At 47.5% G+C, this 14,971-nt stretch overlaps 1 protein-coding gene across 4 annotated transcripts in view; it reads left to right on the top strand.

The window, feature by feature from the left end:
• Positions 1 to 14,971, top strand: part of EDA2R (ectodysplasin A2 receptor) — a 35,719-nt gene that overhangs the window by 15,053 nt on the left and 5,695 nt on the right. For all 4 annotated transcript variants that reach the window (XM_061598181.1, XM_061598183.1, XM_061598182.1 and 1 more), the window contains exons 6-9: positions 2,836 to 3,000; positions 3,595 to 3,741; positions 7,051 to 7,439; positions 11,058 to 11,106. In XM_061598181.1, the coding sequence (XP_061454165.1) occupies positions 2,836 to 3,000; positions 3,595 to 3,741; positions 7,051 to 7,439; positions 11,058 to 11,106 (750 nt within the window). The remainder of the gene's footprint in view (positions 1 to 2,835; positions 3,001 to 3,594; positions 3,742 to 7,050; positions 7,440 to 11,057; positions 11,107 to 14,971) is intronic.

A 14,971-nucleotide genomic window follows, 5' to 3' on the forward strand; every position in this document is an offset into this window, starting at 1 on the left:
GGTTCCTATATGCGCAGCAGCCGAGGATCAGGAGACAGGGAGAGGGAGTGGCAGTCATCTGTCGGGGGTTCCTGGTTCTCACCAGACCTCCTGTCCATGAGACTAAGGTTGCGCATTGCATGTACTGGAGATTGGGCCCAAAGGGCAGCTTAGGGATTCTGCTCGTGTACCGTCCACCCCGCTGCATGACGGACTCCCTGGCTGAGGTGCTGGAGGTGGTCTCGGATGTGCAGGCACAATCCCCGAATTTGCTGGTGCTAAGGGATTTCAACGTACATGCTGGGGCCGCCCTCACAGGGGCACCTCGGGATTTCATGGAAACCGTGGTTTCCTGGGAACTGCGCCTTATTTCCATGGGGCCCACCCATGTAGCTGGTCATGCACTTGACTTTGTATTTGCCTCTGGAGAGGAGGGGAGTGATCTGAAAATGGGGGTACATCTCTTACCCCCTTGTCATGGTCAGATCACTATTTAGTGAGAGTAGACCTTTTGATGCCACACACCTTCCGCGGGGGTAAAGGACCCATTAGGATGGTCCACCCCAGGCGTTTGATGGATCCAGATGGATTCCTGAATGCGCTTGGGGATTTTATGGAGCCCGCAGATGGGCACTCAGTCGACCCCCTGGTGAAGGAGTGGAATGAGGCGATCACCAGGGCATTAGACCGGGTGGCTCCGAAACGCCCTCACGCACTGTGGTATACTCCACGACTGCGAATTCTGAGGTGGGAGGTGAGACGGCTAGAACACCGGTGGCGAAAATCTTGCTGCAAGGACGATAGGAAATGGGTTAGAGCGGCTGCAGTGGCCTACCATGTGGCGATAAGGGCAGCAAAGAAGGATTTCTATGCTGCCTCTATTGCGTCCGCAGAGTGCTGTCCCAGGAGGCTGTTCCAAGTGGTCCGAAGCCTGGTCGGTCCAGTTGCTTCGGAACCGATGGGACATTCTAAAACCTCCTGTGATGAGTTTGCAAAGCACTTTGCGGATAAAATCGATCGTCTAAAAAGTACGATTCCGCACGCTGTGGATACAGTGGGTGAGCCAGAGTCGGCCAGTGGTTTTCCGGTGATGTGGGATCGGTTCCAACTTCTTCCTTCTGATGAAGTGGACAAGGTGCTTGCAACCTTAAGGCCAACCACCTGCTTACTCGATCCCTGCCCATCGTGGTTCATGAACTGCAAGAATAGACTGGGCGAGGGGGTCAAGGCGGTGGCAAATGCGTCCTTGGAAGAGGGTGTGATGCCATCAGCTCTCAAGGAGGCAGTAATAAAACCAATTTTAAAGAAGCCCTCCTTGGATCCCCAAGATTTAAACAACTTTCGCCCAATCTCAAACTTACCATTCTTGGGCAAGGCGGTTGAGCGGGTGGTGGCGAAGCAGTTGCAAGCGCACTTGGAGGAAGCGGATTATCTGGATCCATTTCAGTCGGGCTTCAGGCCTGGACATGGGACTGAAACAGCCTTGGTCGCCTTGGTGGATGATATGAGGAGAGCATTGGATAGGGGTGAAGGCACCTTTCTCGTCCTCCTGGATCTCTCAGCGGCTTTTGACACTGTTGACCACAGTATCCTTTTGTACCAATTGGAGGGGTTAGGCATAGGGGGCACTGTTCTTCAGTGGTTCCGTTCCTTCCTCTCTGATAGGTACCAGAGAGTGGCATTGGGGGATGAGGTTTCGGATCCTTGGCTTCTCACTTGTGGGGTGCCGCAGGGCTCCATCCTCTCCCTGATGCTATTTAACATCTATATAAAGGGGGCTATCATCAGATTTGGGCTGCAGTGTCACCAATATGCAGATGACACACAGCTCTATCTCTCATTTAAATCTTCACCAAGGTTGGCTATAGAAACCATGTCCAAGTGCCTGCAGTCGGTGAGTGCCTGGATGGGAAGGAATAAGCTGAAACTGAACCCTGACAAAACCGAGGTACTGTTCGTGGGAGACAAGGGAAGGTTAGGGGATTTGGACCTGGTGCTCAATGGGGTACAACTGCCCCTAAAAGACCAGGTCCGCAGCTTCGGGGTCATTCTTGACTCCCAACTGTCCATGGAAGCTCAGGCTTCGGCTGTGAGCCAGGCAGCACTGTACCAACTCCATCTGATATGGAGGCTACGCCCCTACCTTCCCAACCATCTGCTCCCATCGGTGGTACATGCCCTGGTCTCCTCTCGCCTTGACTACTGTAATGCGCTCTACGTGGGGTTGCCCTTGAAAACGGTCCGGAAGCTGTAACTGGTTCAGAACACGGCGGCGCACCTGATTAAAGGCAGCTGCCGGCGAGATCACATAACTCCAGTGCTCAAAGAGTTGCACTGGCTACCAGTTGCTTGCCGGGCCCAATTCAAGGTGTTGGTTTTGACCTTTAACACGGTTTTGGCCCAGCCTATCTGAAGGAGCACCTCCAGCATCATCAGCTATGCCGCCTAACAAGATCGGCCTCAAAAGACCTTGTCTCTATCCCACCAGTCAAAACAGCCAGACTGGTGAGGACCAGAGAAAGGGCTTTTTCAATCGTGGCCCCCACCCTATGGAACTCCCTTCCAAATGATCTCCGCCAGACCCCCTCTACAATGAGTTTCCGCCAGGCCGTGAAGACCTGGCTCTTCAGGCAGGCCTTTGGGGTGGGTTAGATTTTATCATTAACGCTTTTAGATTTTAATGTTATTGTATTGATGTGTCATTTTGTGTTATGTTGTTCATTTTGTACATCGCCCAGAGTGGCTGGATGACCAGTCAGATGGGCGACTAAGAAATCCAATAAATTAATTAATAAATTAAACAGAAGAATGCATGTCTGCTCATTCCTTATGTTACATCCATGGATGTGTTTTCAGGCCGCTCTAGAGTTAGCCTGGTAAAGGTGGAAGTCCCCACAGCCCCTGCTCAGGACCTCATTCTTGTGGTGCTAACCAGCAGTGCTGTCGTCGTCATTGTGTTGGTGTTACTGACTGTCTCCATCCTCTGCTGCCGACGATTCTGGAAGAGCCACTGCCAGTGTGGTGAGTCAATCTGTTGCAGAAACTCATCTCCCTCCTTCCCCTAAGAGGGCTAGAGCTCTCTGTCCAGTGTCTAGTTCACCTCTACAGAATAAAGTCTCTAGCCTTCTCCACTTTGTCTCTTCTTGCTTTTGACCACACCCTTTTCTTCCATTCTCCCCCCACCCCTGCCATCCCCATAGTTGTCTCCCTTATCCCAGGGCCCTTTGTAAGTGTGGTGTCAGCCAGAAGTCTAGGCAGAATGGAAAGCAGCCAGGATATTCCTTTATTGCACATCCCGTTTCTGCCATGAATGGACTTCGTTGTATTGAGCAGGTTGCTCCTATTTGGCCTTAGCTGCCACATTTGCAAAATAGGAATAATAGTTACAGATCTCAATGGCCTGTTCTCAAAAGAAAATACTTATTGCAAAGTACTTTCTGTAGTTCTAGCAACACTTTTATGAAATTATCATCATCTAAGTGTTGCGGTCAGGTGGGATGAGTGAAACATTGTGGGCTTAGCTGCAAGATCCAATAATATTATTTCTTTGCACATCAGATGACTAAGTGTTTGCTGACAGTGGTTTTTTTCCCTCTGTATTTTTTCTCTCTGAAGCGTTCCTGAGAAGTCAGAGTTTCTCTGGCCAGAGGGTGATGTTTCAAGCTTCTGCCATGCCGGCTGGCTTCCCTTGCCGTGAGCCACTGTCCAGTTCCTGTTGCGTAGCCATCAAGAGCTTAAGCCCTTGCCAAAGGCTTCAGGAAGGTAATCCCTAATGATGGTGTTCTGGGGCCCAGAGGGGGTGGATGGTGACGGAATCATGTGCTCGCTTTCACTTCTCTCTCTTAGCAACATAGCTTCATCTGCTGATAGATACTTTGGATTCTGGTTCATATACACAAGTCTGGCATGCATAATATCAAGGGTAGCCAATGTGGTGCCTTCCAGATTGTTGGACTACAGCTCCAATTAGTGCTGACCATTGGCCATGCTGGCTGGGGTTGATAGAAACTGGAGTCCACCACTTTGACTACCAGGCTGTACATACACTGGGATGGGGGAACAAGCTAGGTCTGCCTGTATCTCTCCCTCTCTCTCACACACACACCATGAATGTTGTATATTCCCTAATAGGCAAAAAAACCTTTGCAGTTTAAGAATGTACCTATAGCCAACAGATATTTCTATCAAAATTTAAAAAACAGGGAAAATGGGCAGCTATTGTGAATGCACCAAGGGAGCAGGAGACCCGACCTCCTCTCTGAGATATTGTACTGCCCTACAAATTTGCCAAAATGCAAACACAATTTGGGTTGGTCTATCACAGTCCAATCCACTTCCTGTGTAGCTTGGAAGAATTTGGTAACATGTGCCTCTGAGCATATGGTGAGTCGTGGGGGAGAGAGGAAAAGGAGGGGGAAAGGCAGGACAACTTGCGTGCTTATTGAGTTCAATGGGATTTACTCCTGTGCAGTCATGCTTAGGATAGGTGAAACTGACCTGGAGCAGGAGGAGAAGGGGGAGGGAGGGGGAGGGGAAAGAGGGGGAGAGGGAGAGGAGGGAAGAGGAGGAGGAGAGGGCAGGTTCCATAATTTGCATGCTTTTTGAGTTCAGTGGAATTTACTCCTGTGCAATCATGCTTAGGATAGGTGAAACTGACCTGGGAGAAGTGGGAGGAGTAGGGAGGTAGGGGGAGGGGGTTGGGTGGGTGGGGACTGGGCAGAGGGGAAACCCGTTTCCTTTCCAAAATGAAAACATTGTGAGCAGTATCATTTTTTCAGGGTTTCCTTCGCCTTTTTATTTTATAGCAGGCACATGTAGCCTCCCACACAAGTTTACAAGGCTGTCCCTGGCCACCCAATCTCCTCCCCTCCCCTACTCCTCCCCCTTCCTCAGGTTAATTTCATCTATCCTAAGCATGATTGCATTGGAGTAGATCCCATTGAACTTAAAAAGCATACAAATGATCAGACCTGCCTTCCCCTCCTCCTCTCCCCTCCCCTTCCTCCTCTCCTCTCCAGCCCTCCCTCACCCTCCCCCATGTTTAGTGTCACCTATCCTAAGCCTGGTTGCATGGGAGTAAATGAACTCAATAAACATGCAAATGATCAAACCTACCCTCCTGCTCCCCTCCCCCTCCTCCCCTTCCCATCCCCTGTGGTCAGTTTCACCTATCCTAAGCATGATTACAGGGGAGTAAATCCCATTGAACTCAAGAAGCATACAAATTATCAATCCATTCTCAGCAGATTTGCACAGGAACCTCCTTCTTACCTTCCGGATTAAAAAGCAGATCAATTCACTAATGGTAGTGGCAACACCTGCAATCAGGACTGCATCTGCAAAGATGGAAAATTACATTGTTGTATGTTTGTTGGTGTTCTATTTACTTTCTTTTTAACCTATGTTACTACTATTTCTACAGATAATCTAACCTAGAAAATTATATTTCACTCATTATTCATCCTAGAAATCTGTGTCAAATTTATGTTTAATTTCAAAGCTTTTTTTATTGATCAGTGTCATATGATGGTGAAGACAACCTTTTGTGTTTCAAACTGGAGGTTATGTTCTATTTCTCTTTTGGGTGCATTAACAGTTGAATCTGAAACTGCAGTTTGATGTAAAATTAGACTGATTACAATATGTTTGCTACTTAAGCAATTAATCTGGCTGTTGGAGAAAACAAACTTGACCTGTCTCAGATGCATGTGTTCAGCCTGCTATGCTTTAACTACTCCGCTTAAGGAAAGGTGGGCATGGTCAATTAAAAACACATAGAATTTTGCTAAAATATATTTCATCTCCCACTGTTTTATCTTGTGCAAACTGAGACACTCCTGATGTCCATTGGAGACTGTTTGGCAGAATAGTCAGTGCTATTATCCCACAATTACTTTTGGAGGTTTTTTAGGGTAAATTTTGCTAAGTGTTGCTGTACTTCACATATTCACAGAAATCGAAACAAAAGAAAATGATTTCCTACTTCACTAAAATTGTAAAGTAATTCAGACATATTTAAAGTGACCATCTGAACTATATCAACTGTCTTAATAATGTTGCTTCCTCCCTACTAAAACAAGATCAGCACAGCACATGTCTTGTTTCTGTTATTTGGGCTGATTGCAGGTGTTACCACCACTCACCATATGCTCAGAGGCACATGTTACCAAATTCTTCCAAGCTACACAGGAAGTGGATTGAACTGTGAAAGACCAACCCAAATTGTGTTTGCATTTTGACCAATTTGTAGGGCAGTACAATATCTCAGAGAGGAGGTCAGGTCTCCTGCTTCCCTGGTGCATGCATGATAGTTGCCCAATCTCCCTGCTTTTTAAAGTTTGATAGAAATATTGTTGGCTATAGGTATGTTCTTAAACTGCAAGTGTTTTTTTTGCCTAGTAGTGAATATATACATCCTCCGAGTGTCAATAATAGTGGTCTGGTGAAAATTGGAAGGGAGCCAATGACTGAGTTAGTCTGAGGGGCCACCCTGAAGGAAGGTCTTGACACAAGGGGGGCATAACACTGGCTAAACTGTCCCACAGCAAGGTATGCAACTAGATGACCTTTGGGGTACAGAGGCACATTGGCCCCAGTAGTTGGGCTGGGTTGTGGAGGTAATTGGTTGGGGTGAAGGTTTAAGGAAATTGGCCTGAAGGGAGAGCCACTGGTGACAGCAATGATGTCCCTGGAGTCTTCAGAACCCTTCAGCAAGTGCCTTTGAAGTCCCCAAACAAGTAACAGGATTCCCTTTTGCAAATAATACCTCTTTCATAAACCTACAAACATAGATTTGTAGATAAAGTAGATTTATACTGTCTCTCCATAGTGGTGTCATCTCATGCCTAAAGCCTTCCATATACACTACTTGGAGGGTTTAAAAAGTATTCAGTGTGAAATTAGTGGCAGCAAAGTGTTCAGGAAGCTTGTTCTTATATGTAGTGACTCTGAGGGACCTGGCCTTTCCCAGGAGACCAGGGAGAGGTGCCTGTCGGAAACATGTGCGTTCACACGGAGAGATCTGCAGATGGCGGAACAGGTATTCTTAAATGTAATTTTTTTGTTTTTTAGGTCCTGCTGAAACTGTCCAATTTGTCTCTGGAGTTTCTGGGCTTCATCTTCCCTGCCAGCAGTCTGACCAAGACTTGTCCAAGTTCATCACTGCCAGCCCCAAAGCTCCCCTGGCCAGGAGCCTCTTGGAGACCCAACCCCTGATCAGGAACTCTGGGTGCAGTGACTGGTCAGCTGGAGGCTCCTCCCTCACTGAGCTGCGGCAGGACTGTTGTGGGGAGGACCCTGATAGTTCCCCAGCCCCACTCTCCTCATGTGCCACAGTGATGCAGCACCACTGGCCTCATACTCCCGTGGAATGCACTGAGCTGGACCTGCAGAAATTCTCCACCCAAGCTGAGTTCATGGACACCAGTGGCAAAGAGGATCATGGGAACAGGGCTGCACAGGTAGGGATCAAAGCCAGGCTGGAGCTGACACCTGGGTTTCTTGATGTTCTGTCTGCTCAGAAACAGAAGCCAGACTCTCTCTGGAATCTTTTTTGTCCTTCCAAAACCCTGCTTTTGAAAGAGGGGAACCATTGCTGTCTCCCCACAAACTACAAAAGGAGAAATATGGAACTGCAGTTTGATTTGGCCTTTTAGATTTATGTGCCAGGAGAGCCTGGCTGGGGTCCAGAGTCTGTGAGTTCAAATCCCCGCTTGTGTCTCCTGGGTGTCAAGGGCCAGCTAAAGATCACCCCCACAGGCAGAGCTTGGAAAAGTTACTTTTTTGAACTACAACTCCCATCAGCCCAATCCAGTGACCATGCTGGCTGGGGCTGATGGGAGTTGTAGTTCAAAAAAGTAAACAGGGAGTGGCTCGGGTGACGTGCCCTGCCACCTGTGCAGCCGTGGGCAAGCGGCATAGTCCCAAGGAGCCCAGCTGGCAGTTGCGGACAAGGAAGGGGCTGGCTTGTGCAGCTGTGGCAAGCTGAGCAGGCCCTAGCCAGCTGGGGAGGACTAGCCTCAGAGGGAGGCAATGGACAAACCCCTCTGAATACCACTTACCATGAAAACCGTTCCAGAGTAGCCATAAGTCGGGATCCATTTCCATTTCCAAAAACACAGCTGAGCTCACCGTGCAGCTCATGGCAATAACAATCCAATCCAAAATTTAATAGCATATAAATAATATAACTTTCCCATTCCATAGCTGTGAGAGTTCAGATGCATACAGAAGTCAAAAGTATTTTGAGAGGTGGGTGTGCTCTGGATCCACACTCACCATGTTTTGTTGAAGTAAACTTCTTGCTCTCCAGTGCTAATCTCAAGAAAAACCAGAAGCTTGAATTTACTGTGTACAGGTCAGATTGGCTGGGGCCTGTGATGTGACCATCCTGCCCCCTCCTATCCCCATAACAGTTCTGCAGCTCAGTTGGGTTTTATGAATGTTAAAAACATTTTATGACTGTTTAAATGAATAAGCTTGCATGTGGCAAGGTGATCAACTCAGCTGAAGCATGGATGGCGAAGTAATTCAGTTCAGTGGTCTGCACACAGTGAAGATGGGAGGGCGAAAGCTCAGCCTGCAGGGGTGACTTCTCTTTAATGTAACAGCCCTAATCCAACCCCTAAACATAACAAGGAGATGGCTTCAGCAAGAGGAAGTGGAGGCTGCTTCACTGTTGGCGCTTGCATGGCCTTCACCTGAAATTGCCCCCTCCTTGGCCTGCTCCTCTTGCCTGCTGCTGCAAGCTGCCTTTGGCCTGCAGTGCCAACTCTCCTGTGGTGCTGATAAGCCACAATCCTGTTGAATCGTGATCTGGGATTAGCGTTTGAAGCCCAAATAGACAGTCAAGGTTTGAACCACAGCTTGTATATGATGTCTGACAAGTTCAGAGGGCCCACTCTGCTCTCAGTAATTCATAGATCCTCTTCATTTTTCTGTATTGTTTTGAGTCTTTCTCATTCTCTTTGTCTATTGCCAGCCACCCCACAATAGCATGACGGGGAGAGGACCAACATAATCACCCTATTTTGACCCCCAGTTCTTTAGTAGTCTGCATCCTGTGAATCTGTGAGCAATCTTGACTTCTCTGCCAATGGACAGCTAAACATATGTCAAAGGGGCTTCCCTCATAATAAATACTGAGGCATGCTAGCAGTTAGATTGGGTGTTTTGTTGTTGATTTTGCCCTATTACAGGAGGTAGCTGCAAGGAATTTTCCAGAGGCCGTTTTCCACAGGCAGCCAAAAAGCTAAAGCTTCTTATAAGAGTATCCACTTGCAGCCAGCCTGCCCCTTTTGACAAAATGAGAAAGCTAGCAGCACACCTTTTTTAAAAGTCCCTTCTTAATGTATCCTAAAAAGTAAAAGATCCAGTCAAAGAGGGGAAGGAGGAAAGGACTGTCTTAAGTCACATGCAAACAAGGGCATTTCATCAGGTTCGATGGGTCCTGACTGGACGCATTATGTAAGGAAGCTGAAGGGCTCATTGTTGCATCCAGAAACTGAGGCACATGGGCTGTTCCTTCTGATCTACATCCTTGTTATGTGAGTGAACTTAGTACCTTTTCCATCCATGCTGGACTGGTCCTTCTGACCTCTTCCTCTTACTATCCTTCCTCTCATGTCCCAGGCAGCCTTGGTAGGAATTTGCAAGAGTACAGTATCTCTATTTTGATCCATTCCCCATTTAAACTCTGTTACACCAACCATGGTGCTCTTGTTGAGCCTGCACCTCATAAAGTGGGGGACTCTGATTCCTTGATCCAGTTAAGTTGGTGAGGTTTATTGCCTGAGTGTAATGGATGCCCAGTGAATTACAGCAGATTCCCCTTGTTCTTTCACTGAGATAATGGATGAGCGGAAAGGTGCTCGGTGTATTAGGCCCAAGTTCCTGTGGAGCTGAGGGAAAGCAAAGTGCTCTAGAGCTCTGGTGGTTCAGATCTGCAAGCGAGCCTGATCCGAAAATGAAAAAGAGGCAGTTCCCAACTCACTCTACCCTTTAGCCTTCACCAACCTGCTGTCCTCTAGACATTTTGTATCACAGCTCTTATCGACCTGAGCCAACATGCCCATTTTGAACTACAGCTTCCATCAAACCCAGTCAGCACGGCTATGTTGGCTGGGGCTGATGGGTCGTCATGACTCCATCAGTGACCTGAACATAGTCAGAGGCTGCAGGGCACCATGAAGAGCTGGGCCGTGGCTCAGAGCTGACCATTGCACCTGAGGTTGGTGGACAGGAATTCCCTGACCACCAGGGCCTATACGGCTAGAGCCTGGATTCTCACAGGTAACTTCCCCTGAACCTGAAGAACCAGATTCTTACCACTGCACATCACAGGGGGCACAACAGCAGGGAGGCTATGGGAGGAAGGAGTACCTGTCTTCATGCCAGAGGGCTGACCCTTTAAGGCTCAGGCGTTCTGTCAAGGGAGCGTAGTCTGGAGACAAAGGCATAAAAGGCCTTGGTCTGCTCCCAGCCATTGTCAGAGTAACGTTCTGCACTTGGAGCTGTTTGTGGTTTAGAAACCTTTGACCAGCTTTGCCTCTTTCCCTGTGGGCAGAGCTTGGAAAAGTTACTTTTTTAAACTACAACTCCCATCAGCCCCAGTCAGCATGGCCACTAGATTGGGCTCATGGGAGTTGTAGTTCAAAAAAGTAACTTTTCCAAGCTCTGCCTGTGGGTTCTAGTATTGGACCTGAACACAACATAGGAGTCGTTGTCCAAAACATCTAGAGAACTCCAGACTAATGAAGGCTGATCTACCCTGTTGATGCAAGGAAATTTCTAATGCTGGTCTGATAGTATTGCATCATTGTTTCAGCTGATTCGATGCAAGTTTTCCTTGGTTGTGTGGCTGATCTCCCTGCAGTCCCCTTCTTGAGCTGGGTGGTGGTACACAGGCTGAATCCTTACCTAATAGTCCTTGGGTCTTGAGTTCAGTACCCACTGCAGGATTTACTTCTGACAAGCCTGGCCTCTGACCATACCTTGATGGCCCAAAGTGTTCAGATGGGTGTTAACAGGATTGCCCTGCAAGTGTTTCCTGCTTTCTGACAATGGTTTCTTCTTGCCAGGGCGATGAGGCTCAGAGCCTTGTGACTGAGATCGGTGATATCACACAAGGTGAGTAAACAAGTGACCACTGTTTACCAGCTGGGCCAGGTGCCAAAGCCAGGTGTGGTTTGATGTGACATCTCCATTAAGAAGAATGAGTAGGAACTGCAGCAAAATGTTGCATTGTAGAATGCTTCTGTTCAGGGCCACTTAAGAACATAAGAACATAAGAAGAGCCTGCTGGATGAGGCCAGTGGCCCATCTAGTCCAGCATCCTGTCCTCACAGTGGCCAACCAGGTGCCTGGGGGAAGCCCGCAAGCAGGACCCGAGTGCAAGAACACTCTCCCCTCCTGAGGCTTCCGGCAACTGGTTTTCAGAAGCATGCTGCCTCTGACTAGGGTGGCACAGCACAGCCATCACGGCTAGTAGCCATTGATAGCCCTGTCCTCCATGAATTTGTCTAATCTTCTTTTAAAGCCGTCCAAGCTGGTGGCCATTACTGCATCTTGTGGGAGCAAATTCCATAGTTTAACTATGCGCTGAGTAAAGAAGTACTTCCTTTTGTCTGTCCTGAATCTTTCAACATTCAGCTTCTTTGAATGTCCACGAGTTCTAGTATTACAAGGGAGAAGAACTTTTCTCTATCCACTTGCTCAATGCCATGCATAATTTTATACACTTCCATCATGTCTCCTCTGACCCGCCTTTTCTCTAAACTAAAAAGCCCCAAATGCTGCAACCTTTCCTCGTAAGGGAGTCGCTCCATCCCCTTGATCATTCTGGTTGCCCTGTTCTGAACCTTTTCCAACTCTATAATAACCTTTTTGAGATAAGGCGACCAGAACTGTACACAGTATTCCAAATGCAGCCGCACCATAGATTTATACAACGGCATTATGATATCGGCTGTTTTATTTTCAATACCTTTCCTAATTATCCCTAGCATGGAATTTGCCTTTTTCACAGCTGCCGCACACTGGGTCCACATTTTCATCGTGCTGTCCACTACAACCCCAAGGTCTCTCTCCTGGTCGGTCACCGCCAGTTCAGACCCCATGAGCGTATATGTGAAATTCAGATTTTTTGCTCCAATATGCATAATTTTACATTTGTTTATATTGAATTGCATTTGCCATTTTTCAGCCCATTCACTCAGTTTGGAGAGGTCTTTTTGGAGCTCTTCGCAATCCTTTTTTGTTTTAACAACCCTGAACAATTTAGTGTCGTCAACAAACTTGGCCACTTCACTGCTCACTCCTAATTCTAGGTCATTAATGAACAAGTTGAAAAGTACAGGTCCCAATACTGATCCTTGAGGGACTTCACTTTCTACAGCCCTCTATTGGGAGAACTGTCTGTTTATTCCTACTCTCTGCTTTCTGCTTCTTAACCAATTCCTTATGCACAAGAGGACCTCTCCTCTTATTCCATGACTGCTAAGCTTCCTCAGAAGTCTTTGGTGAGGTACCTTGTCAAAAGCTTTTTGAAAGTCTAAGTACACTATGTCCACTGGATCACCTCTATCTATATGCTTGTTGACACTCTCAAAGAATTCTAATAGGTTACTGAGACAGGACTTTCCCTTGCAGAAGCCATGCTGGCTCTGCTTCACCAAAGCTTGTTCTTCTATGTGCTTAGTTAATCTAGCTTTAATAATACTTTCTACCAGTTTTCCAGGGACAGAAGTTAAGCTAACTGGCCTGTAATTTCCGGGATCCCCTCTGGATCCCTTTTTGAAGATTGGCGTTACGTTTGCCACTTTCCAGTCCTCAGGCACGGAGGAGGATCTGAGGGACAAGTTACATATTTTAGTTAGCAGATCAGCAATTTCACCTTTGAGTTCTTTGAGAACTCTCGGGTGGATGCCACCGGGCCTGGTGATTTGTCTGTTTTTATATTGTCCATTAAGCCTAGAATTTCCTCTCTCGTTACCACTATTTGTCTCAGTTCCTCAGAATCCCTTCCTGCAAATGTTAGTTCAGGTTCAGGGATCTGCCCTATATCTTCCACTGTGAAGACAGATGCAAAGAATTCATTTAGCTTCTCTGCAATCTCCTTATTGTTCTTTAGTACACCTTTGACTCCCTTATTATCCAAGGGTCCAATCGCCTCCCTAGATGGTCTCCTGCTTTGAATGTATTTATAGAATTTGTTGTTGTTGGTTTTTATGTTCTTAGCAATGTGCTCCTCAAATTCTTCTTTGGCATCCCTTATTGTCTTGCATTTCTTTTGCCAGAGTTTGTGTTCTTTTTTATTTTCTTCATTCGGACAAGATTTCCATTTTCTGAAGGAAGACTTTTTGCCTCTAAGAGCTTCCTTGACTTTGCTTTTTAACCATGCTGGCATCTTCTTGGCCCTGGCGGTACCTTTTCTGATCTGCGGTATGCACTCCAGTTGTGCTTCTAATATAGTGTTTTTAAACAACTTCCAAGCATTTTCAAGTGATGTGACCCTCTGGACTTTGTCTGGGTAGTTGAAGTCACCCATTACTACCATATTTCCTAGTTTGGATGCTTCCTCAATTTCATATCTCATCTCAAGGTCTCCCTGACCATTTTGATCAGGGGGACGATAGATCGTTCCCAGTATTAAATCCCTCCTGGGGCATGGTATCACCACCCACAGTGATTCTGTGGAAGAGTCTGCCTCTTTTGGGGTTTTGAGCTTGCTGGATTCAATGCCTTCTTTCACATATAGAGCGACTCCGCCACCAATACGTCCTTCCCTGTCCTTCCGATATAGTTTATATCCAGGGATAACCGTATCCCACTGGTTTTCTCCATTCCACCAGGTCTCCGTTATGCTCACTATATCAATACTCTTCTCTAAGACCAAGCACTCCAGTTCTCCCATCTTGGTTCGGAGGCTCCTAGCATTAGTACAGGCACTTGTAAGCAGTGTCTCTCTTCAAGTGTCTTTGGCACTTGTGGTTTGGCCTGTGGTAATTTTGCCATTCTGAATTTATATCCTGTGCCCCTGCTCTCACAATGCCTACTTCTAGGCCTACCCCTTTTAAAATTTCATCATTTCTTTGGTCTTTATCCCAGGGGGGAGGTTTACTCCGACCGGACCTTCCTCAGCTCCTGTCGGGTTTCCCCCCTCAGTCAGTTTAAAAGCTGCTCTGCCACCTTTTTAATTTTAAGTGCCAGCAGTCTGGTTCCATTCTGGTTCAAGTGGAGCCCATCCCTTTTGTACAGGCCCGGCTTGCCCCAAAATGTTCCCCAGTGCCTAACAAATCCAAACCCTTCCACCCGACACCATCGTCTCATCCACACATTGAGACTGCAAAGCTGTGCCTGTCTGGCTGGTCCTGCGCGTGGAACTGGTAGCATTTTAGAGAAAGCCACCTTGGAGGTCCTGGCTTTCAGCATCCTACCTAGCAACCTAAGTTTTGCTTCCAGGACCTCACGGCTGCATTTCCCCATGTCATTGGTGCCAACATGCACCACGACCACTGACTCCTTCCCAGCACTGTCTACCAAACTATCTAAACGACGGGCGATATCCGCAACCTTCGCACCAGGCAGGCAAAACACCTTGCGGTCTGTACGCCCATCACACACCCCACTGTCTATGTTCCTAATGATCGAATCACCCACTACAAGGATCCCTCCACCCCCTGGAGATATATCCTCAGCACGAGAGGGTAGCTGCTCATCCCCCAAGGAATGGGTCCCTTCTAAGGGATCATTTCCCTCTTCCTCAGCTGGATGCTTCTGTTCCCCGAGACCATCGTTCTCCATGATAGCAGAAGAGCTATCATCCTTGGAGTGGGACACAGCTATAACATCCCTGAAGGCCTCCTCCACACACCTCTCTGCCTCTCTCAGCTTTTCCAGGTCAGCCACCTTGGCCTCAAGGAAATGAAGTCGTTCCTGGAGAGCCAGGATCTCATTGCACCGAGAGCACACCCACGACTTCTGTCCAACAGGC

The sequence above is a fragment of the Rhineura floridana genome, chromosome 16 (genome assembly GCF_030035675.1).
Source record: "Rhineura floridana isolate rRhiFlo1 chromosome 16, rRhiFlo1.hap2, whole genome shotgun sequence".
Classification (NCBI taxonomy): Eukaryota; Metazoa; Chordata; class Lepidosauria; order Squamata; family Rhineuridae; genus Rhineura; species Rhineura floridana.